At 35.3% G+C, this 24,734-nt stretch overlaps 1 protein-coding gene across 2 annotated transcripts in view; it reads left to right on the top strand.

The window, feature by feature from the left end:
* Positions 1–24,734, top strand: part of LOC116171930 (probable nuclear hormone receptor HR38) — an 81,135-nt gene that overhangs the window by 39,217 nt on the left and 17,184 nt on the right. Inside the window, exons 1-2 of one of the 2 annotated variants that reach the window (XM_031488980.1) lie at positions 7,779–7,901; positions 7,963–8,072. In XM_031488980.1, coding sequence (XP_031344840.1) covers positions 7,877–7,901; positions 7,963–8,072 — 135 coding nt within the window. In that variant the 5' untranslated portion in view covers positions 7,779–7,876. Of the gene's footprint in view, positions 1–7,778; positions 7,902–7,962; positions 8,073–24,734 lie in introns of those variants that run through there. The other variant, XM_031488979.1, reaches the window with a different exon arrangement.

Raw genomic sequence — 24,734 nt, 5'->3', positions numbered from 1 at the left:
CAGTTAGGGCGTATAAACAAGTGGCCCATGCATGACCTCACTTGGAAAATGGCAAAACAGAAGATTATTTACAAATTGGCCACCTTTTATTAGTACCTATTTGTGTTTTTTTTTTGTGAAATAAATGTCTTCAGTTCTTTACTCTGTCAAAATTTTCGCCTTACGGTTTTTTTTTAAATTTTCTCCTATCAAAAAGGGCGTAAGATCAAAATATACTCTGATTGTTTTTTTATTCACAAGACTAACTAGAACATATTCACGTAATGAGAAATAACCACTCTAAATTAAATTTCAGTAGAATAATAAATTTGTGAAACGTTTTTTCATTTCCTGAAAACTTACATTTTTGTTGATACGCCCTTCTCCCGTGACGCCCGCGATATGTATTAGTATTACCCGCAAGGATATCGTTGCATAAATGCATACTTTTCATTTTTATAAAGTCGTTGCTAAAGTTATACCCTGTTAATATTTAAATTCAAAAATTAGTAAGAACTATTAATCCCGGTAGGACTACCACCGTTCCTATAGCGTGGCAATATCCCAAGGACTACCGCTGCTAATAGCGTAGACCTGAACACCTACCGCTCCAATAGCTTGAAATAGTGTAAAGAATAGATAAACTATGCTTGAAGGTATCACAGCGACTTGATACAAGTGACTCGAAAGCATCTTCACAGAGAAGACATCCCCTGGAAGCTGGCGCAGTGTACTACCCTTGCAGTTCCATACGAAGGAGTATGCCTTTCTACAGGATCCTCGACGTATCCCCATTCGTTCGTTGTTTCGTCGTTTACCAAAACATTTAAATTGCAATATTTGTTATTAATTACTGTTACATTGTTGGTGTGTTCATGAACTAAAAACCAGATTTTTTCGATATCTTGTTTGCCTCTTAACCCCTTTACTAAAAGTAAAGTTGCTGCAGTAGGTACAAATTCGTTATCGCATGTATAATCAGTGGTATGTAACAATTACATACATTTACGATTTTGGCCTCAATTTGGGTCCGCCACTACCAGAAATGTGCTATGGGTCAAAGTAAAGCTTATGGTCTTTCTTGATAGATAGCCTACGTATGCAAAGTAACACACGAAATGCGATAAGTAATTACGTTTTGGAAACAGAAACAAAACGGGGGCAAAATGTGTTGACAAGTCATTTTTGGAAATTAGGGTGTAAGTACTAATTATTATTGATCCCTTAGCAAACGAGCGTTTTGTGAATGCAAATTAATTTACGACAACGTCGCAAAACAAGATTATTTAGCATATCTTTTCGCCTACTTATACAAATAATGTACCAATAGTTCATTTAAATGGGTGGGTCCGCATCTAATTATCGAGTCCATTTAATTAAATTAATCTACATTAGTAATTGTCGGATACCGTTAGAAGTCGGATCAACAATGCACGGCGGCGTTATTAACCAAGGTTACTTGAGCGAATCGCGCATTTTCTCGACGTACAAAAATTGAAAACCTGGAAGTGAAAAATGGTTGCCGCATGCAAAGTGGAACGCTTTGGCAATTTGCTTAAAATGTAATTAAGAGAGGAGATGAGGTTATATTAAAACTACACGCTGTGAATTATGGTTTCGCCTAGGGCGTAGAGAGTGAAAGTTACCACCGCAAAGTATATACGAACAACAAATTTGGCTTTTGTTATTTTGTATAGTGCATTTTGGATCACGTCTTACGGAAGTGTATAAATCTCTCATCGACACGTATAAAACTCGCACACCCTCGAGTTAATTTCGTAACCACGGCGATTCGGTTACAATGGGATAAACAATGTACTTTTACCTAGTTAGCGCCTATTTAATCATGCTCGCGCTTATGTAACGCAAACCCGCGGATAATTAATAACTACGATATTGCGGTCCCTTATATTCTTAGGCAAGTTGAAGAAAGCTCCCTTACGTAATCATCGCGATTGACGATTTTTAATATAATAAATAAAGTGTTGGGAAACGCAGCTAAATTATACAGCTTACGTTATAAAATTAGACGGTGTCCGTTGTAAAAAACATGGGAGATTTCAACGCTCGGTCAGAATGCGAGCGCTCGATTTCTGTGTTAATTGTTTTTATGTAATTTTTCTCACGATCGAGAGAATATTGTTGTTGAGTATCGGGAAAGAGAAACTAAGAGTTACACTATAATATTATTTACAGCAAAACTCATAAACCGTTTATTAATCGTAAAACCACGTTTAAATTACACTTAATTTGAGGTAAACTTTAAAATATACCATCGCTTCCAGCTGTTTGTACGCGCCCCCCCGTCGATTTTATATTGAAAAACAGCCATTTTCGCCAATCTACGGTATGCCAAGTTAACGACTTCCCTAATGTGATCATTTTGAATATACATATTACAGCAACTACACTACGCAAATGTTATTTTTAGTAACTAATTAATAAAGCGTATCGTGTAGTTTTATGCGATCATGCAAATTTTAAAATGGGAGCCCCTCTGGCTCGCAATTCAAATGTAATAAAACAAGATTTTACGCATAGAAAACACCATGAAATTATACCCCTATAAAATTGCAATATTATGACACTCAAAAGTGCTGAAAAATATTTTTAATTTTTCATAAAATTTCACGCCATTTATTCAAGATCGTAAAAGTCGAAACGCGCAGAAACATTTCCTCATGCGTCTATGAATCCGAATTAATACCCTAGAAACATGAGCCTGTTCTTGTACGAGGGATGCATATTTTGTCACCAAGATTTGAAAATGTTTAGTCTGAGGGTAAAAGTCCTAAATTTATGTTTCTTCTTTTCAGAAACACAATGTTCGGGTATGCCCATTCACATTTTGATTTCTACACAAAAGACGTGCACCCCTAAATGAGGACGGAAAAGGTCCCGATCTAGCCTTTGTCGGTCTTTGAACAAAAAAACAACGAAGCTCTTAAAAGTGATCTGATTTTTCATTAATTTGGGGGTATAAGCTTCTTTTACCTTTTATAAGTTCAACGGTCACATTGCTTCCAGTTTATAATTTGGGGAAGAAAGTGACCATGCTCAATTGTTCATTTCAATCTAAAATTCTCGCACATCTTGATATTCCAAGCACGTTACGACGCTTACTATTCAGAAGGATGTGATAAGAGTTCCTGACGGCAAATACTCCTCGTATTATTTACATTTTCGCCAAAACAAAATATGGTTAGGTCTTTTAAACATTTAATTAAAAAATGAACTTCTCATGTTTCTTTAAATCAGTTAAATCACACCAGATATCAAAAAAGGGCTAGCACAGTATTAACTCTTTTTAACAATTAAGTACATTGCCCTCATTTCCCCTCATAAAAAGGTAGATGTCGGTTTTTGGAAACGGATTGTTTTATTTTGAACACAAATTGATTCCGAACGCATTTTTATTGGGGTAAGTAGCGGTCTCGCTTTCCCTTACTTTTAGAAGGGCATTCGGTTTGATGGTAGAGGATATTAGGGGTTGTAGTGAGAACAGAGAAGAAGAAAGAAACGGGGCGTTTGAAGCTATAAATTTTACTTTCGCTTTTTTCTACGTTAATTAAGAAGACCGAATGATCCCAATTCTGTATCTACTCTTTGCAATGGAAACCAAATACCATGTAACCCCCTACTGCAGAGCGATGCGCTTCAGATTACAAGTGTCATCCATATATTTCGATTTAAACAAAATGTTGACCACCAAAAATTGAAAATTTGTAGTAACTTCCAAACCGGTTACGTTTTTATCCCGTTATACAGGGTGAACATTTTGTAAGGAACACCGAATATACCTTCAAAGCAACGTTTTTAGCGCATTTTTGCAAATTTATTTGTAAAAAGTAGCTTTTAATCTCACTTTCGCTGGCTGGCTGGCTGGCTGGTCGGCTGGCTGGTCGGCTGGCTGGCAGCAAATGTGGGCGCGTAGAAGAACTCTTGTAGAAAGGCAACGGGTGTACGTGTATCTACAAAGCCGTGTAATTTGTAAACCTTGGGGACAGGGCTACATGATGTGGGGTTGGCGACATCTGGGCGTCGTCCTCGAGCGTAGTATACTAACGTGAAAGTTTTTCAGTTTTTTCCTATCTTCTACTACAGTTTTGGTCCGATTCTTTTCAAATTGGTGTCGTCGGAAAGATGTTATAAACGCGCAAAACTCGTGCGTGGCGGAATTTTGTTTTTTGGCCTAGGGGCGAAATTAACGACCTTTTGCAAGGCGCGCGCGCGTCTTCGAGAGGTAGCCAACTTCGGGCGCCTTTTACCTTCCGTTGCGAATTCTGTCACGCGTTTTAACGTTTCGTAAATCTCGAATGGCTGTCTCTCTTTCTCGTGTCGCCAATAGAAGCTCGAGCAATGAGAAGTGCCCCCCAAAAATTAAGTACTATCTTGTGGAAGGTTTTTAGCGAGATCCACCTAAATGTGGGTGTAATATAAGTATGTAACGAAAAAGGAAATGTGGTAGCCTCCGACAAGATCCAACTGATGGTGGAGAAAAATCTGCAAACGCGAATTGCGGGTGAACGGGACGTCGGAAGTGGGTACCGTCAAAGGGAATGTGGTAGCCCCCGACACTATCTTACTGATGGTGTAGTCAAATCTTCAAACGCGAATTTCGGGTGAACGGGACGTCGGAAGTGGGTACCGTCAAAGGGAATGTGGTATCCTTCGACAAGATCTTTTATTCATGGTTGAGTCAAAAGTGGCTAATAGAATACTGATCTGCCACACAAAAATGCGCTGAAGTCCCTTCGATCTCACACGAGGACTTCTAGGTCCTTCTACAACATTAAAAGTTTTCAAAATATCCCCCCCCCCGCATTGATACAGAGCTTTCAGCGAGATTTTCAGGCATCAAAGGCGTCATGGAAGGACTCCTTCGGAATCTCCTTTAGAGCCTGGGTGCAAAGAACCTCTTTGACATTCCTACTGTTCCGAAATGATGACCTTCCAAAGGAGTTTTCAAGCGAGGGAACAGAAAAACGTGCGGGGAGCTAGGTCAGGACTGTAGGGTGGTTGGGAAATCGTGGTACCTTTGAATTGGCCAAAAAATTGGTCACGGGGAAAGCGATATGGGCTGGTGCGTTTGAGTCTTTTGAGTCGAGATCCATGATGTTGCCAACGGATAGCGCAGAAAAAAATCCTATTCTCGAATGAACTAAAAACGACCTTTTATTGGCGACCCGAGAAAGAGAGACCGCGATTCGAGCTCTTAAGAAACTTTTGGGTTCCCACAGTCGACTATCCCTCGAAGGCGCGGGCGTTACAAAACAATCGGACCAACTCTGTAGAAGAAAATAGGAAAAATCAACACGTTAGTACAACACGCTCGGGGATGGCGCCCAGATGTCGCTGATCGCATTCATTAAGTTGTTAATCACACTACGCTAAATGATGCGCTAAAAATGAAACAACTAATAAGGATATTTAAATGAGTAAATTGGAAGACAATTGATCATTGCTATGTTCAGACTCTCAAAATCAAGCCATTGAATCGACTTTCACAAAGTATACAGCTTTATGTTTGGATCTTTCCTCTTTAAATTCACATAATTTCCCTGATATTAAAAATGAAGCATATTGCCCAATCATCTACTGGAAAAACGTTGGAAAAGAATGTTACCATTTAATGATCTTACAACACCAGTTCGATTACGAGAAGAAATTTTAAGATCCTGTCGGGGATTTCTTGAAAAAAAATGTATGAAAATTGTCGACCACATTGCTTTCGAACGATACAGGTAAAAAACAAAATGTACATAGATGATTTCTTTAAAAATGCCGTTTGTGATAGTTGTCAAAAATGTTCTAGATACTGTTATTGTAGTGCGATTACCAGTAGAATTTATAGCAAGAAACATGGTAGCCAATATTCTAGAAATCCCAAGACGCCATGAAAGAAGAAGAATTTCGGTTAGTTCCAATTTCAACACCGAAGTAATAAATAAATTAATTAATTAATTAAATGATTAATCGTGAATAAATAAATTACGTACTGAAATTTACGTTCTAATATTCGGTACTCGCTAATGCACATCAGTAAAAGTAGTGTTAGACTCATAAATTAATTAATTGATTAAATGATTAATTGTGAATAAATAAATTACGTACTGAAATTTACGTTCTAATATTCGGTACTCGCTAATGCACATCAGTAAAAGTAGTGTTAGACTCATAAATTAATTAATTGATTAAATGATTAATTGTGAATAAATAAATTACGTACTGAAATTTACGTTCTAATATTCGGCACTCGCTAATGCACATCAGTACCTGTTAACTTATTCTTTTGCAATTCTGAAATGTATAAAAAATCGATTAAGGAACAGATTGTGTAACAATAATCTAGAAGCATTTATGTTGTTGGGAAATAATTATCAACAATCAGTGTTAGAAAAAGCATTAATGTTTTAAAGTTAGGGGGCATTGAGTATCCTCTCCTCCACCCACAAAGTGGGCCGATAGGTAGGTATAATAATAATAATAATAATAATTTTTATTCGTCCCTTGAACTTGATCGTTGTGGGATAACTCATTACTCATTACAATAGAAATACAGTCAGTAAACACAAATAACAAAAGAAATAGAACATACAAATTCGAATTGGTTTATAATCTAAATATTCCTTAAGGGAATAATAACTTTTTTCAATAAGCATCTTTGTCACCGCGTTTTTAAAATGTAAAGCTGATAGAATGTTTTTAATCTTTCTAGGCAATTTATTGTACACTTTTATAGGCATACCATAACAATTTTTTGCCGACAATGTGTATTTCACGGATCGCTTTATGGTTCCCATCCACCCCTGATTACTATGAACAGAATTATGCTCTCGTTGATTGTTGAAACCCAGCTGTCCCTTTTACTGTTTTTTAACCGTACCACGATCTACAGCTCTCATTTTTTAACAGGATGCCATTTTCTTCACTGGAGTTCTTTCTGTAATTGCGGAAAGCTTTTTTGGGGTCCTTAATAGCGGTTTTACACTCTGGGTTTCTCCAAAGTATCGAGGATCGAGGAGGGGGGGGGGCACAACATTTTATTGAATATGTTTGCGTTACAGCCGAGCATTCTTATCTCTCTTTTGATAGAGCTTGCTCAATTTTATGACGGTGCAGTCGGAAAGTCCTGTATGTTCATTATGGCTATACCAATTGAAAACGTGGACTGAAGACGAGACTGGAGACCATGGGACTTCAACAGGGGCAGTTAAACTGCGTAATTACAAAAAACAAGGTTGGTAACTGGAATCGTCAAAGTGTGCTAATAAAGCTTTTTGTTCTCAATGGGACCAAAGTAGAAAATAAACGGAAGCTTTATGATTCACCTTAATTTCCCAATGGATTTTCCGGCAATCAAAACTCGATTTAGCAAATTAATAAAACCGACACTCGAAAAACGGAACGTCACAATATGCTTTCTTTCTATTTACGACATAAATCCTCACTTAATCAAGTATGGGGTTATACTCGACCCTATTCAGGGCGTTTCGTTACGGGCCATAACTTTGCGTTTCATAGCCGCCCTGATTACTACGGGGGCTTTAAATATCACTGACTTTTAAAGTCTCATGGGATAATCATATCTAATACACAAGCTCGCCTATATCTATAATATCTCTAGTATAAAAGCCGTAACTACATCATCGGTAAGTTTATTCGCGAGTCGAACATTTCGCGATTCGCCTCGGTCAGAAAAACTACGGTAATGAACACGTACGGAAATAATTATATATACATCGTAATGTATCGCATTCGTTTTGTAGATCACCGCCTTGTAATCATAGAGGCTTAGTATTGTAATTATGTCGTAACTTTTTCAAAATTTTCAATTAGTGCGTTGTAAAAATTTACGTGAATAGACTACCGATTTGGTCGCTGTAATGTAGAAATAATGCTTGCTACCACATGCACTAATGGTTTGTTAACGCAATGATTATAAAAAATGAGATGATGTCTCATGGGTGTTCATCTTTGCAGGTACAGTTTTAATACAAGGCGAAGTATCAGGTGCCCCACTGGTGGCTGCGAGCGCGCAGCCTTCCGCCTCAAGCAGTCCCCAGTCAAGTATGCTTCTTCTTCAGACACAGGCAAGTATCAATAATTAAGTTTCGATACCCTTAAATTAAATTTATCTAAGATAGAAAAATGCGTGGCAAAAATGTTAAGTAATTTTTGAAAACTTCACGACCTATGTGATCATGATCCAACGGTAAAAACGTTATTAAGAAGTCTTATTGAGAAACACTTTCAAATTTACATTGTCATATTCAAGGTAGAAATGAAAATCCCTATTGCTATTTTTGCTAATATGTGCTATTTTTGATATTAAATGCTAACGGTATGAAGAAACTGCATAGTTTATTTTGACTGATATAGGTACGTATTTGGCAAAAATTCAAATGTCAATCAAAATAAACCACTCCGGTTTCTTGAAGACGCAATGCTGAATTTTCACAGCATGAAATAAATTTATTATTTTTATGTAACTACTTTAGAAACAACCACTTTCGTCCCTAAAAAGAGTGAAGAAAATGTGATTTTCCTCTCTAGTGATGAAAGTAAAAAACAATTGCTGCGTTAATCTTAATAATGACGTTTAGAATTGAAACATATCCCTATCTAGATTGCTATGTGTCAAACTGCAACATTTTTCTATTTCAGAAAAAATTATGTGTAAAACTTAAGAAGAAAGTGGAGTTTTTCCACTCGAGTTCAAACTTTGACACACGAGTTGAGAAACACTTTCTTCTCTAGTTGTACAAATAACTATTTCAGAACTCAATTTATTGCTGGTGTGATTATGATATTATATTATTGCTGATAGGGGAAGGTTTATTCTTTAACGTTGGCTTAAACAAATTGAGGTTTTTTTATACACGGTCGCATAAAAACTACTTCGGTAATCTAACCGTAGCAATGTTAAAGATTGATTCACTACGCACAAGACAAATTTAAACCTAAGCACGTTTTCCTTTTTCGCACCTGTGGTACTATGAATAGGGCTCATTTCATGCTCAGTAATCACAATATTACCATGAAGGCGAGCTGATGAAGATACGGCAACGGTAGCTTCATTAACAGATGAAGTAATTAAGATTACCGATACTTGTTAGATAGGTAGTAAAGTCGCTTGCATATTATTTTAAATACATTCCAACATAATCTGTTGAGCATATATTAAAAAATGGCTATGGGGGTGTATTGTGTTTTTTAGCGAAATGGATGCATGCAAAACACTTTTGACCATCAGGGGCCGAATTAAGCATATGGTTAAATGTGCAATGGATGCGGAAAATGCTGAACCTATTATATCAAAAGTTGAAAGCGTAAAAATATAATTATTTCTACAATCAAAAACAAAACCCATAGAGTCTTTTTGTTGATTATGGTATATAAGAAGTAAAACCGTTCTTTATAAAATATAATACTTTCGGTCTGTCTGTCAGAATTCCCTAATGATATTTTTAGTCTTTGACAATCACTATTAGTGCAGTAAAAATAAATTATGACCTGAGCAAAATTGCAACAACAAATTAATGATTCTTTTTGCATTGTACTGTGAGAAGTGCCTGTTTTAACATATTCAAAATCCGCAGGCAGGAAATCAGTCAACATCCTAGATGGCGGCTTACTCTGTATTTTTCATTTAAAAATTCATAACTTTGTTATTTCAATGAACAAAAAATAAGCAAAAATGTTTAAAATACAAAGATAAAAGTATAAGAAATAACCACTGATTACGGCTATTTAAATAATATAGGAATATAGGTTTGAAATATTTAAATGGCATTCAGAAAAGGTCTTATGTATTAAAGCATGCCATTTACATTGTACTTTTGCGAATCATTAAATTATTATTGATATTGCTGATTTATTGGTGTAATCAAACATAGTACCACGTGCTGTTTTTCAGAAGTGATAAATAATTTTCCAAACAGAATATCATTTCTGATATCAATGCTTGAGAAGGATTTATTCTTGATACATTCGTATACAGGATGTGACACCTCCTCAAGAATATTCCATATTGGAAAGTAATCGCACTATAGTTTCCTTAGCTCAACAAACTTTTAATCCCTGTCAGGTTGAGGATAATGGTATATGTATTTTTTGTGGAAAGTCAGGATACAACGCACTTACGTATTAAAATAGTATTGACAAAGTACCTACTATAGTTCATGTGGTCAGTGTCAATGAGCAAGTTGTGAAAATATTATACACAGCGAGTACAAGATGAAGAAATCGAAATTTTGAAAAAAACAGCCAAATCGTTTTAATCTTTGTTCAATAATGAAAAATGGGTCAATTCGAAATAATGGATTCTAATATGTAATAAGGCTTTCTCTGTATAATAGTAATGTGAGTGATCAAACCCACCATCATCTCATTTATATACATAAATAAAAGTACAAAAAATAACCATACACTGTATTTCATTATTATCAAAATGTCCGCCATTTTAATATTTCAAAGCTAAATACATAAATATTTAAATGGCTGCGATTTAAAAAAATGGTGTCAGTGGCTATTTCTTTATACTTATGTTTATATTTTAAACATTTGAGACGCATTTGATTGAAATCAAGAAGTTATAAATGTTTAAATAAGGAAATACAACATTTATCCGACATCTTAAACTTTGACTAATTTCCGGGGATTTTGCATACGTTAAAATATAACTTCTCAAAATAACATGCAAAAAGAATCATTTCTGTTGTAATTTTGCCCAGATCAACGGAATTTTTACACCATTTTTAATGTACTATATCACCACAGATGTTCGAGACCAAAGAATACTGCCGGGACGTTAATTTGATTTAAGATAACGTAAATTTTCATCGTTACTTATGCAATGAATTTGGTTGAAAACAGGTCCAAACTCTTTATTTCGATATCCAAAGATCAAATTGGTTGTAGAAAGATTTAGTCCGCTAATTTCGCCTTCAGAAAATTCGTCCCTAAAAATTCACCCCCGGATGATTCGACTCTTAAATATAGAATACAGAATCAAAAATATTAAAGTGAAAACTGAAATAAAAAAATGCATAATAATTTTACTTTTCGGTTTTGAATTTCAAAATTTTGACATCGGTCAACTGTAGTGATAGTTAGTGTACAAAATAGTAACCAGAGTGTGAGTTTGGCTAATACAAACTAAAGTTCAATCAATTCCAAGATGGATAAAACGTATGACATACCCGTTCTCCAGCATAATGTTTCATAAAAAATCAAGTAAACCCCCAAATCGAACTAAAAGTGAGAATTTTGATCTTAAGCTCTTTTATTTGATTTAAAAAGATCCGGTACAACTGAATACCGAACGGTCCTCGAGATCTTCACGCATCCATCATTTCTAAAACACACCTTAAGGGGTTGATTCTGTCCCACCAAATCAGCATAGCTTGTAAAATAATTTTTTTGAATCGGCATTAGTTTTACGATTCGGTGCTTCGGTAATGAACATGCTAAAAGTCCCGACACCTAGGTGGGGAGTTGAGGGACGAGGTGACAGGTACCATTTTTGAATTTTCCGATTATGTATTGAAAATGGTTCATCATAGGGGAAAATGTAAAATTATGAAGCAAATATACGGCTATAAAAAAATCATAAATAAATAACCACCATGCGACTGGCCGAATGACAAATAGTCCAAGCCAAAAAAAAAACTATGCCTTTCCCTCCACTTGCCACCTAGGCATCAGGACTTTTTGTAAGCACTGTGAACAAATTTCTTAAAATATCGCTTAGGTACCTGCTCACACACGCTACACCTGCTTGGTTGACTGGACTAAATGTGTTATAAAGTCAGTCTTTCATCTATTCAATAAGTTTAACTAACATATGACTTTTATACAAACGATTGCTCGAACAATCATCTCAATAGAATTATGATTTTATAAAATCGTTTATTAATGGGTACCTATACAATTGCCGATGTTAGATACGACAAATGATGATAAGTTAGATGTCGTTTGCGAACGGTAATTTTCAATTTAACCTCCAAACCCAACCTACGACGTGGAAATTAAATTCAAAATGATCGAACTTTTGAGGGTTTCATTCGAAGTCAATTTCCCATTCCGAACCAGATATTAAATTTAACATGGCGTAATTCAGTGCATAATATACAGTGTGTCCCCGGATGGACTGAACAAGAGGGAAAAAATTTTTAATTTTAACTTTACGCAAAGAATGTTAGGACACTTGTCGTTTTAGTACAAACTACCGTTTCTTTTGCGCAATGGGAACATCGCAAGCGTTTAATAATTCAAAAAAACTCACCTTTGAAGCTCGCTTTGTAGATAGTTTTGGTCCAACTAAAACAAAGTAAAAGCTATGAAATACTTGCCACATGGCGATTATGAACAGAATTATAATTAATATCCAAATGAATCTTATCACACAAAATTAGAAGAAACCACATGTGCATTTAATTTAGTATTTAAAAACTAAATTTTGCTTTCACTAAGGCATTAAGCAATAATGGAGATAGTGTCCAGGTTTTTAGAATTTCATTTCAAACTTACCCCTTCGATAAATATGACTTTATTCGATGGTAAAATGGTTAACGTAGGACACTAACACACACCTGTTTCGTCAACAGCCCACGCACAATTGATTTGTTCATAAATTTATTTGCAGGTGTGTAGGTGACGCGTCAATTGCTAACTCGTTGTGTTATCTACTGATACAATTGTAAACTAAATCGAGTAAATTGGAAACTGGTCTGTCTGTTATTATTCGAGTGGTCCGTAGTAGATTATGAATAAATACTGTTTAACCAAAATTTTTCGAGGCGGAAATTTTTTCACTTTCAAAAATGTTTTTAGCATTATACCTATTGCGTACCTATCTTCTTTACTCCATTGAATAAACGACATTTCGGGTCGAAAGGTAAATAAGATCGTGTGTAGGTGCACAACTGCCTTAAAATTTGTTTCTGATCAGAAACTATCGGAATATTTTCATGATTTGATCATGCATTCTTTTTTTGAAATATGCACTGCCAACTACCAAGTACAAAAGATTTTTGAAGACTTTGTTGCCAACGACTCTGTTGTTATACACTACAGTTAATAAAAAAAAAGCATAAAGGAAAATGTGCCATGGTATTTTATAACTGTTTGAGTAGTAGGTAATTGAAACAACAAAATATGTAAAAAGGAAGTCGGACCAAACAATAAAATTAGTCAATTAAAAGTGAAATAAAAAAATGCATAATCATTTTACTTTTCGGTTTTTAATTTCAAAATTTTGACATCGCTCAACTGTAGTGCATGGTAGTTAGTGTACAACATATATAAAAAATCGAACAACCCTCAAATCGAACTAAAAGTGAGAATTTTAATCTTAAGCTCCGTTGTTTGATTTAAAAAAATGCGGTACAATTGAATAGGTACCGAACGATCCTCAAGATCTTGACGCATCAATCATTTTTACAACACGCATTAAGGGGTTGATTCTGACCCACCAGATCGGCATAGCTTGTAAAACAATTTTTTTGAAACGGCATTAATTTTACGATTCTTTTAAAAACCTGGTCAGAGTGCTTCGGTAATAAACATGCTAAAAGTCCAGACGTCTAGGTGACGAATCGAGGGGCGGGGGGGACGGGTACCATTTTTGAGCGCTTGCGTATTGAAAACGGTTCATTATAGGGGAAAATGTTCTTATATTAAATGAGTTTATTAAATTCTCGCAACTTTTTTTCGAATTTCCAGCCGTTCCATCAGAGATAGACATTCTATTTAAAAAAGTTGTAGAGAATTGTATAATAATCATCACCTTTGACCCGCTACTATACCGGAAGACCCAGGGAATTTTGTCTGGTTTCCTTGATGAACCCCTGGACTGAATGTCTTAAATGGAAACTCATCCAACAAACGGTTGGTCGCAAAATTGGGAGAAATTGGAACCGATTAAAAAGAATGGAGTCACATCTTTGGATCAGTATTTTAAGATGGTCTATCTAGTCAAAGAATAAATATATGTATACAGGGTGATTCGAAATTGAGTGTAAAGATTTTAAGGGCGTATTTACCACCCAAAAATAAGAAATTTTTCATATACATAATCGCATGTCCTAACTTGCTTCGTTTTCTAGATACAGGGTGTAAGTTTTTTTTAAAAATCGGTTTTTTATCAATTACTCAAAAACATTTCAGCCGACTTAAATAAAATTTGGTAGATTTATTTGTCGTCATAATGGCCTCACTTTGGCGGGAATAAAATAAATAAAAACCGATTTTTTTTAGAAAAAACGTTTACATCCTGTATCTAAAAAACGAAGCAAGTAAGGACATACGATTACATGAAAAAAATTCTTATTTTTGACTGGTAAATACGCCCTTAAAATCTATGCACTTAATTTTGAATTACCCTGTATGTTACCGCTAATGCACATTGACGAATTAATCTGCATATTAACGGTTCTGATCCGTTAAAGTGCGAAATATCCTGAAAATTAGTAGCAAACTTAGTTAAAATGTACATTAACACATTCTAAATTGTTAAAGTGCGAAGACATACTGAAAAGAGCAATACATACACGTGGTTCAGTTATACAATAAATGGTTTTATTGCAGTCAGGTTCTAAAAATGTTTTAACTACCCTACTTCCCTGCGTCTGGGCACTTCCCCTTCCCCTAAGTACGCCAAGTCCTTCTAGTTGTATGTTCAGGATATGGAGAGCTTACCATAAACCATCACCAGCGGCTACTTTACAATGCGGCGCTGAGATCTCTTTTGGTTAGCCGTCTGGTCGGACATGACCATTGCAATTAGATTGATGCGATCTTTCAAAAGCCGAGGGGGAATAACAGGAGGCAGTGGTGTTTCACACTCGGTTGGTATGAGTGCAACTCATGATATCGTTACTTCCCTCAGAGGGTTTGTCAAGTGAATAGCATATGGTCCGCGGGGAGTTCCCGCAGTAGAGATACAGCTGATATTGCCAAACTGAGTAAGTGGTTTGATGCACATCCTCCCTTCCCACAAAGCAGTGTGATAATGCCAATTACTACAGAAGAATCACCAGCCCCAGAGGTTTTACTGAGAAATGTTAATGTTTTTGTTGTTAGTTTTGTTGAAGTTATTGTTATAAAAGTGGTAAGAATAAAACTTAAAGAGAATTGTATGAACTTTCATTTAATATTAAAACATTTTCCCCTATGAACGTTTGCCCAATATACGAGCGGAAAACTCAAAAATTGCACCTTTCCCCCCACTCGCTGCCTAGGTATCAGGACTTTTTGTATGTTAACTACTCAATCTGAACAAATTTCTCCAGAGATCGCTTAGATATAGGTACCTACCTGGACTAAATAAATTAACGTTAGTCTTTTATCTATTCGATAAGTTTAACTGACAGATGACTTTCATACAAACGATTTCTGCCACAATCATCTCAATAGAAATATGATTTTATAAAATCTTTTATTAATCGGTAACTCTACAATTGCTGATGTTAGATACGACAAATGATGACAAGTTAGATATCGTTTCCGAATGGCAATTTTCAATTTAACCTAAGCTCAAAACCCAACCACTGTCGTGGAAATTAAATCCAAAATGATCGAACTTTTGAGGGTCGAAGTCAATTTAACATTCCGAACTAGATATTGAATTCAACATTGCGTAATTCCGTGCATAATATACTAATCAAAATAACGGACCATCAAAAATGAGTTGTTGTCAAGTCGCCTTTGGAAGTTCATAAGTACGATTTCCCATTTAAACAAAAATTCCAAAGGTCACTCGACATCAACTCATTTTTGCATGGTACAATATTAAAACAGTGGTTGCAATCACGTTTTGTGGTTGGCGGGGATGCTGTAGTATCCTGTCCCCCTTCCGCAGTGGCTGGACCAGTGGTCCTTATCATAATGATTCACATAACTGACGAAAATTGGACATACTTTGGTGTAATATTCCTTACAATTGATCACGTATAGATGTGGAACGTATTGAATATACATAAATAAATCCACCCTTAGCCACAAGTAATGAAATTTATCCTCCGCGTTATACCAAATGTTCGCCTTCACCTTCACCCCCTTCCGTAAACATTTTTTTTATAAAAGTTGGTGAAGCGTAAAGTATTTTCTAAAAACATTTTTGTCGAACCTTAAGCTTTAATAGGTACAGAACTAAACCAAAAACCTTGCTCAAAGGGGATAACTGCTTCAAATCACTATAACAAATTCACGATCTTTCAATTACTTTAAACACAAACAATTTTAGGACACTTGTCGTTTTAATACAAACTTCCGTTTCTTTTGTAAAATAGGAAAATCGTAAGCGTTTAATAATTCAAAAAAACTTACCTTTGAATCTCGCTTTGAAGATAGTTTTGGTCGGTTTTGGTCCAACTGAAACAAAGTAAAAGCTATGAAATACTTGCCACATGGCGATTATGAACAAAATTATAATTAATATCCAAATGCATCTTATCACACAAAATTAGAAAAAACCACACATGTACTTAATTAAGTATTTAAAAACTAAATTTTGCTTTCACTAAGGCATTAAGCAATAATGGAGATAGTGTCCAAGTTTTTAGAATTTCATTTCAAACTTACCCCTTCGATAAATATGACTTTATTCGATGGTAAAATGGTTAACGTAGGACACTAACACACACCTGTTTCGTCAACAGCCCACGCACAATTGATTTGTTCATAAATTTATTTGCAGGTGTGTAGGTGACGCGTCAATTGCTAACTCGTTGTGTTATCTACTGATACAATTGTAAACTAAATCGAGCAAATTGGAAACTGGTCTGTCTGTTATTATTCGGGTGGTCCGTAGTAGATTATGAATAAATACTGTTTAACCAAAATTTTTCGAGGCGGAAATTTTTTCACTTTCAAAAATGTTTTTTGCGTACCTATCTTCTTTACTCCATTGAATAAACGACATTTCGGGTCGAAAGGTAAATAAGATCGTGTGTAGGTGCACAACTGCCTTAAAATTTGTTTCTAATCAGAAACTATCGGAATATTTTCATGATTTGATCATGCATTCTTTTTTTGAAATATGCACTGCCAACTACCAAGTACGAAAGATTTTTGAAGACTTTGTTGCCAACGACTCTGTTGTTATACACTACAGTTAATAAAAAAAAAGCATAAAGGAAAATGTGCCATGGTATTTTATAACTGTTTGAGTAGTAGGTAATTGAAACAACAAAATATGTAAAAAGGAAGTCGGACCAAACAATAAAATTAGTCAATTAAAAGTGAAAAGTGAAATAAAAAAATGCATAATCATTTTACTTTTCGGTTTTTAATTTCAAAATTTTGACATCGCTCAACTGTAGTGCATGGTAGTTAGTGTACAACATATATAAAAAATCGAACAACCCTCAAATCGAACTAAAAGTGAGAATTTTAATCTTAAGCTCCGTTGTTTGATTTAAAAAAATGCGGTACAATTGAATAGGTACCGAACGATCCTCAAGATCTTGACGCATCAATCATTTTTACAACACGCATTAAGGGGTTGATTCTGACCCACCAGATCGGCATAGCTTGTAAAACAATTTTTTTGAAACGGCATTAATTTTACGATTCTTTTAAAAACCTGGTCAGAGTGCTTCGGTAATAAACATGCTAAAAGTCCAGACGTCTAGGTGACGAATCGAGGGGCGGAGGGGACGGGTACCATTTTTGAGCGCTTGCGTATTGAAAACGGTTCATTATAGGGGAAAATGTTCTTATATTAAATGAGTTTGTTAAATTCTCGCAACTTTTTTTCGAATTTCCAGCCGTTCCATCAGAGATAGACATTCTATTTAAAAAAGTTGTAGAGAATTGTATAATAATCATCACCTTTAACCCGCTACTATACCGGAAGACCCAGGGAATTTTGTCTGGTTTCCTTGATGAACCCCTGGACTGAATGTCTTAAATGGAAACTCATCCAACAAACGGTTGGTCGCAAAATTGGGAGAAATTGGAACCGATTAAAAAGAATGGAGTCACATCTTTGGATCAGTATTTTAAGATGGTCTATCTAGTCAAAGAATAAATATATGTATACAGGGTGATTCGAAATTGAGTGTAAAGATTTTAAGGGCGTATTTACCACCCAAAAATAAGAAATTTTTCATATACATAATCGCATGTCCTAACTTGCTTCGTTTTCTAGATACAGGGTGTAAGTTTTTTTTAAAAATCGGTTTTTTATCAATTACTCAAAAACATTTCAGCCGACTTAAATAAAATTTGGTAGATTTATTTGTCGTCATAATGGCCTCACTTTGGCGGGAATAAAATAAATAAAAACCGATTTTTTTTAGAAAAAACGTTTACATCCTGTATCTAAAAAACGAAGCAAGTAAGGACATACGATTACATGAAAAAAATTCTTATTTTTGACTGGTAAATACGCCCTTAAAATCTATGCACTTAATTTTGAATTACCCTGTATGTTACCGCTAATGCACATTGACGAATTAATCTGCATATTAACGGTTCTGATCCGTTAAAGTGCGAAATATCCTGAAAATTAGTAGCAAACTTAGTTAAAATGTACATTAACACATTCTAAATTGTTAAAGTGCGAAGACATACTGAAAAGAGCAATACATACACGTGGTTCAGTTATACAATAAATGGTTTTATTGCAGTCAGGTTCTAAAAATGTTTTAACTACCCTACTTCCCTGCGTCTGGGCACTTCCCCTTCCCCTAAGTACGCCAAGTCCTTCTAGTTGTATGTTCAGGATATGGAGAGCTTACCATAAACCATCACCAGCGGCTACTTTACAATGCGGCGCTGAGATCTCTTTTGGTTAGCCGTCTGGTCGGACATGACCATTGCAATTAGATTGATGCGATCTTTCAAAAGCCGAGGGGGAATAACAGGAGGCAGTGGTGTTTCACACTCGGTTGGTATGAGTGCAACTCATGATATCGTTACTTCCCTCAGAGGGTTTGTCAAGTGAATAGCATATGGTCCGCGGGGAGTTCCCGCAGTAGAGATACAGCTGATATTGCCAAACTGAGTAAGTGGTTTGATGCACATCCTCCCTTCCCACAAAGCAGTGTGATAATGCCAATTACTACAGAAGAATCACCAGCCCCAGAGGTTTTACTGAGAAATGTTAATGTTTTTGTTGTTAGTTTTGTTGAAGTTATTGTTATAAAAGTGGTAAGAATAAAACTTAAAGAGAATTGTATGAACTTTCATTTAATATTAAAACATTTTCCCCTATGAACGTTTGCCCAATATACGAGCGGAAAACTCAAAAATTGCACCTTTCCCCCCACTCGCTGCCTAGGTATCAGGACTTTTTGTATGTTAACTACTCAATCTGAACAAATTTCTCCAGAGATCGCTTAGATATAGGTACCTACCTGGACTAAATAAATTAACGTTAGTCTTTTATCTATTCGATAAGTTTAACTGACAGATGACTTTCATACAAACGATTGCTGCCACAATCATCTCAATAGAAATATGATTTTATAAAATCTTTTATTAATCGGTAACTCTACAATTGCTGATGTTAGATACGACAAATGATGACAAGTTAGATATCGTTTCCGAATGGCAATTTTCAATTTAACCTAAGCTCAAAACCCAACCACTGTCGTGGAAATTAAATCCAAAATGATCGAACTTTTGAGGGTCGAAGTCAATTTAACATTCCGAACTAGATATTGAATTCAACATTGCGTAATTCCGTGCATAATATACTAATCAAAATAACGGACCATCAAAAATGAGTTGTTGTCAAGTCGCCTTTGGAAGTTCATAAGTACGATTTCCCATTTAAACAAAAATTCCAAAGGTCACTCGACATCAACTCATTTTTGCATGGTACAATATTAAAACAGTGGTTGCAATCACGTTTTGTGGTTGGCGGGGATGCTGTAGTATCCTGTCCCCCTTCCGCAGTGGCTGGACCAGTGGTCCTTATCATAATGATTCACATAACTGACGAAAATTGGACATACTTTGGTGTAATATTCCTTACAATTGATCACGTATAGATGTGGAACGTATTGAATATACATAAATAAATCCACCCTTAGCCACAAGTAATGAAATTTATCCTCCGCGTTATACCAAATGTTCGCCTTCACCTTCACCCCCTTCCGTAAACATTTTTTTTATAAAAGTTGGTGAAGCGTAAAGTATTTTCTAAAAACATTTTTGTCGAACCTTAAGCTTTAATAGGTACAGAACTAAACCAAAAACCTTGCTCAAAGGGGATAACTGCTTCAAATCACTATAACAAATTCACGATCTTTCAATTACTTTAAACACAAACAATTTTAGGACACTTGTCGTTTTAATACAAACTTCCGTTTCTTTTGTAAAATAGGAAAATCGTAAGCGTTTAATAATTCAAAAAAACTTACCTTTGAATCTCGCTTTGAAGATAGTTTTGGTCGGTTTTGGTCCAACTGAAACAAAGTAAAAGCTATGAAATACTTGCCACATGGCGATTATGAACAAAATTATAATTAATATCCAAATGCATCTTATCACACAAAATTAGAAAAAACCACACATGTACTTAATTAAGTATTTAAAAACTAAATTTTGCTTTCACTAAGGTATTAAGCAATAATGGAGATAGTGTCCAAGTTTTTAGAATTTCATTTCAAACTTACCCCTTCGATAAATATGACTTTATTCGATGGTAAAATGGTTCACGTAGGACACTAACACACACCTGTTTCGTCAACAGCCCACGCACAATTGATTTGTTCATAAATTTATTTGCAGGTGTGTAGGTGACGCGTCAATTGCTAACTCGTTGTGTTATCTACTGATACAATTGTAAACTAAATCGAGCAAATTGGAAACTGGTCTGTCTGTTATTATTCGACAAAATTTTTCGCGGCGGAAATTTTTTCACTTTCAAAAATGTTTTTAGCATTATACCTATTGCGTACCTATCTTCTTTACTCCATTGAATAAACGACATTTCGGGTCGAAAGGTAAATAAGATCGTGTGTAGGTGCACAACTGCCTTAAAATTTGTTTCTGATCAGAAACTATCGGAATATTTTCATGATTTGATCATGCATTCTTTTTTTGAAATATGCACTGCCAACTACCAAGTACAAAAGATTTTTGAAGACTTTGTTGCCAACGACTCTGTTGTTATACACTACAGTTAATAAAAAAAAAGCATAAAGGAAAATGTGCCATGGTATTTTATAACTGTTTGAGTAGTAGGTAATTGAAACAACAAAATATGTAAAAAGGAAGTCGGACCAAACAATAAAATTAGTCAATTAAAAGTGAAATAAAAAAATGCATAATCATTTTACTTTTCGGTTTTTAATTTCAAAATTTTGACATCGCTCAACTGTAGTGCATGGTAGTTAGTGTACAACATATATAAAAAATCGAGCAACCCTCAAATCGAACTAAAAGTGAGAATTTTAATCTTAAGCTCCGTTGTTTGATTTAAAAAAATGCGGTACAATTGAATAGGTACCGAACGATCCTCAAGATCTTGACGCATCAATCATTTTTACAACACGCATTAAGGGGTTGATTCTGACCCACCAGATCGGCATAGCTTGTAAAACAATTTTTTTGAAACGGCATTAATTTTACGATTCTTTTAAAAACCTGGTCAGAGTGCTTCGGTAATAAACATGCTAAAAGTCCAGACGTCTAGGTGACGAATCGAGGGGCGGAGGGGACGGGTACCATTTTTGAGCGCTTGCGTATTGAAAACGGTTCATTATAGGGGAAAATGTTCTTATATTAAATGAGTTTGTTAAATTCTCGCAACTTTTTTTCGAATTTCCAGCCGTTCCATCAGAGATAGACATTCTATTTAAAAAAGTTGTAGAGAATTGTATAATAATCATCACCTTTAACCCGCTACTATACCGGAAGACCCAGGGAATTTTGTCTGGTTTCCTTGATGAACCCCTGGACTGAATGTCTTAAATGGAAACTCATCCAACAAACGGTTGGTCGCAAAATTGGGAGAAATTGGAACCGATTAAAAAGAATGGAGTCACATCTTTGGATCAGTATTTTAAGATGGTCTATCTAGTCAAAGAATAAATATATGTATACAGGGTGATTCGAAATTGAGTGTAAAGATTTTAAGGGCGTATTTACCACCCAAAAATAAGAAATTTTTCATATACATAATCGCATGTCCTAACTTGCTTCGTTTTCTAGATACAGGGTGTAAGTTTTTTTTAAAAATCGGTTTTTTATCAATTACTCAAAAACATTTCAGCCGACTTAAATAAAATTTGGTAGATTTATTTGTCGTCATAATGGCCTCACTTTGGCGGGAATAAAATAAATAAAAACCGATTTTTTTTTAGAAAAAACGTTTACATCCTGTATCTAAAAAACGAAGCAAGTAAGGACATACGATTACATGAAAAAAATTCTTATTTTTGACTGGTAAATACGCCCTTAAAATCTATGCACTTAATTTTGAATTACCCTGTATGTTACCGCTAATGCACATTGACGAATTAATCTGCATATTAACGGTTCTGATTCGTGAAAGTGCGAAATGTCCTGAAAATTAGTAGCAAACTTAGTTAAAATGTACATTAACACATTCTAAATTGTTTAAGTGCGAAGACATACTGAAAAGAGCAATACAAACACGTGGTTCAGTTATACAATAAATGGTTTTATTGCAGTCAGGTTCTAAAAATGTTTTAACTACCCTACTTCCCTGCGTCTGGGCACTTCCCCTTCCCCTAAGTACGCCAAGTCCTTCCAGTTGTATGTTCAGGATATGGAGAGCTTACCATAAACCATCACCAGCGGCTACTTTACAATGCGGCGCTGAGATCTCTTTTGGTTAGCCGTCTGGTCGGACATGACCATTGCAATTAGATTGATGCGATCTTTCAAAAGCCGAGGGGGAATAACAGGAGGCAGTGGTGTTTCACACTCGGTTGGTATGAGTGCAACTCATGATATCGTTACTTCCCTCAGAGGGTTTGTCAAGTGAATAGCATATGGTCCGCGGGGAGTTCCCGCAGTAGAGATACAGCTGATATTGCCAAACTGAGTAAGTGGTTTGATGCACATCCTCCCTTCCCACAAAGCAGTGTGATAATGCCAATTACTACAGAAGAATCACCAGCCCCAGAGGTTTTACTGAGAAATGTTAATGTTTTTGTTGTTAGTTTTGTTGAAGTTATTGTTATAAAAGTGGTAAGAATAAAACTTAAAGAGAATTGTATGAACTTTCATTTAATATTAAAACATTTTCCCCTATGAACGTTTGCCCAATATACGAGCGGAAAACTCAAAAATTGCACCTTTCCCCCCACTCGCTGCCTAGGTATCAGGACTTTTTGTATGTTAACTACTCAATCTGAACAAATTTCTCCAGAGATCGCTTAGATATAGGTACCTACCTGGACTAAATAAATTAACGTTAGTCTTTTATCTATTCGATAAGTTTAACTGACAGATGACTTTCATACAAACGATTGCTGCCACAATCATCTCAATAGAAATATGATTTTATAAAATCTTTTATTAATCGGTAACTCTACAATTGCTGATGTTAGATACGACAAATGATGACAAGTTAGATATCGTTTCCGAATGGCAATTTTCAATTTAACCTAAGCTCAAAACCCAACCACTGTCGTGGAAATTAAATCCAAAACAGGGCCGTAGCCAGAGGTACGCCAGGGCAGGCTGAGCCTCCCCTGAAAAATTTTAAGCCTGCCCTAGCCAGATTTCCGAATTTCTTATTGTAATTTACTAGTGTGCTAAAATATATAATTATTACTATTGACGATGTTGCGGTTATCAATTAAACGAGCATATCTATGTATAACATGTTTTTTAAAACCCGCAACGCTGCACTGTCTATCGGTATAGAATTACGATATATCAACATCTCAAATGGCCGAGGGCGTCTCGTAAAGTCGGTGGTTTATCACAAATATTTGGTGAAGCTTTGATCTCTTAGCGCATTTTTCATCGAAGGCAAACATATCTCATATTGTAAACATTAGATTCTGCGCAGTCCCAACTTCATTATTTATGACAATATTTCTTCGAATTTGTAACCATAGATGCTTCTAGTATAGAAAAACATATCACATTTAGTAAAAATCGAAAACTAGAAATGTAATTCGCAAAGGGAAACACGTAGTAAAAAATCAAATGTGCGCATGCGCAAACTGCAAAATGACATCTTTTTTACTTACGAAAATCTCTGAAAAATTTTAACCATATACGCTTCTATTACGAGGACGATTGAGAAAATTTAATCTGGTTAAGAATCGGTGATTAAAAACTTTTAAATTTAAAAAATGCGAAGTACTACTTTATTTTGATGTATTTTTCTCGAGCATGTTATTAAATATAAAAGGTAGAGGATTGCGATTGCTTACCGTGAAAGAACAAGTGTGTAAAAGTAAGTGACATTTGATATCTGCTATCGTCTGTGCTGTTTGATGAGCATTAAATTCGTTCCAGGGTACATTTAATGTAGTAATAGGTCACTCTGAGAAATTCAGGGTTTCATTTTAGATTATTATTCATTATTTAAAAAAAATTCCACGTGTGTTCACAAACCTAGTAAATTTTGAATTTTTTGTTAATTTAGGCCAGCCGAGTGGTTATTTGCAAAATAAAATAAGTGCTTATGAAAATAAAGCCAGTAGTGTTTTTTTGAAAATGAAATGCCATTACCTACATTTCAGATTTCAGTCTGGAGGCATATTCTCGATATCATTGGAACAAGTTTGTATACGCTTGTAACGCCATTT

The sequence above is a fragment of the Photinus pyralis genome, unplaced genomic scaffold, assembly GCF_008802855.1.
Source record: "Photinus pyralis isolate 1611_PpyrPB1 unplaced genomic scaffold, Ppyr1.3 Ppyr1.4_LG5, whole genome shotgun sequence".
NCBI classification, from domain to species: Eukaryota; Metazoa; Arthropoda; class Insecta; order Coleoptera; family Lampyridae; genus Photinus; species Photinus pyralis.
Note: the sequence above shows the minus strand (reverse complement) of the source record. Positions and strands in the feature narration are given on the sequence as shown.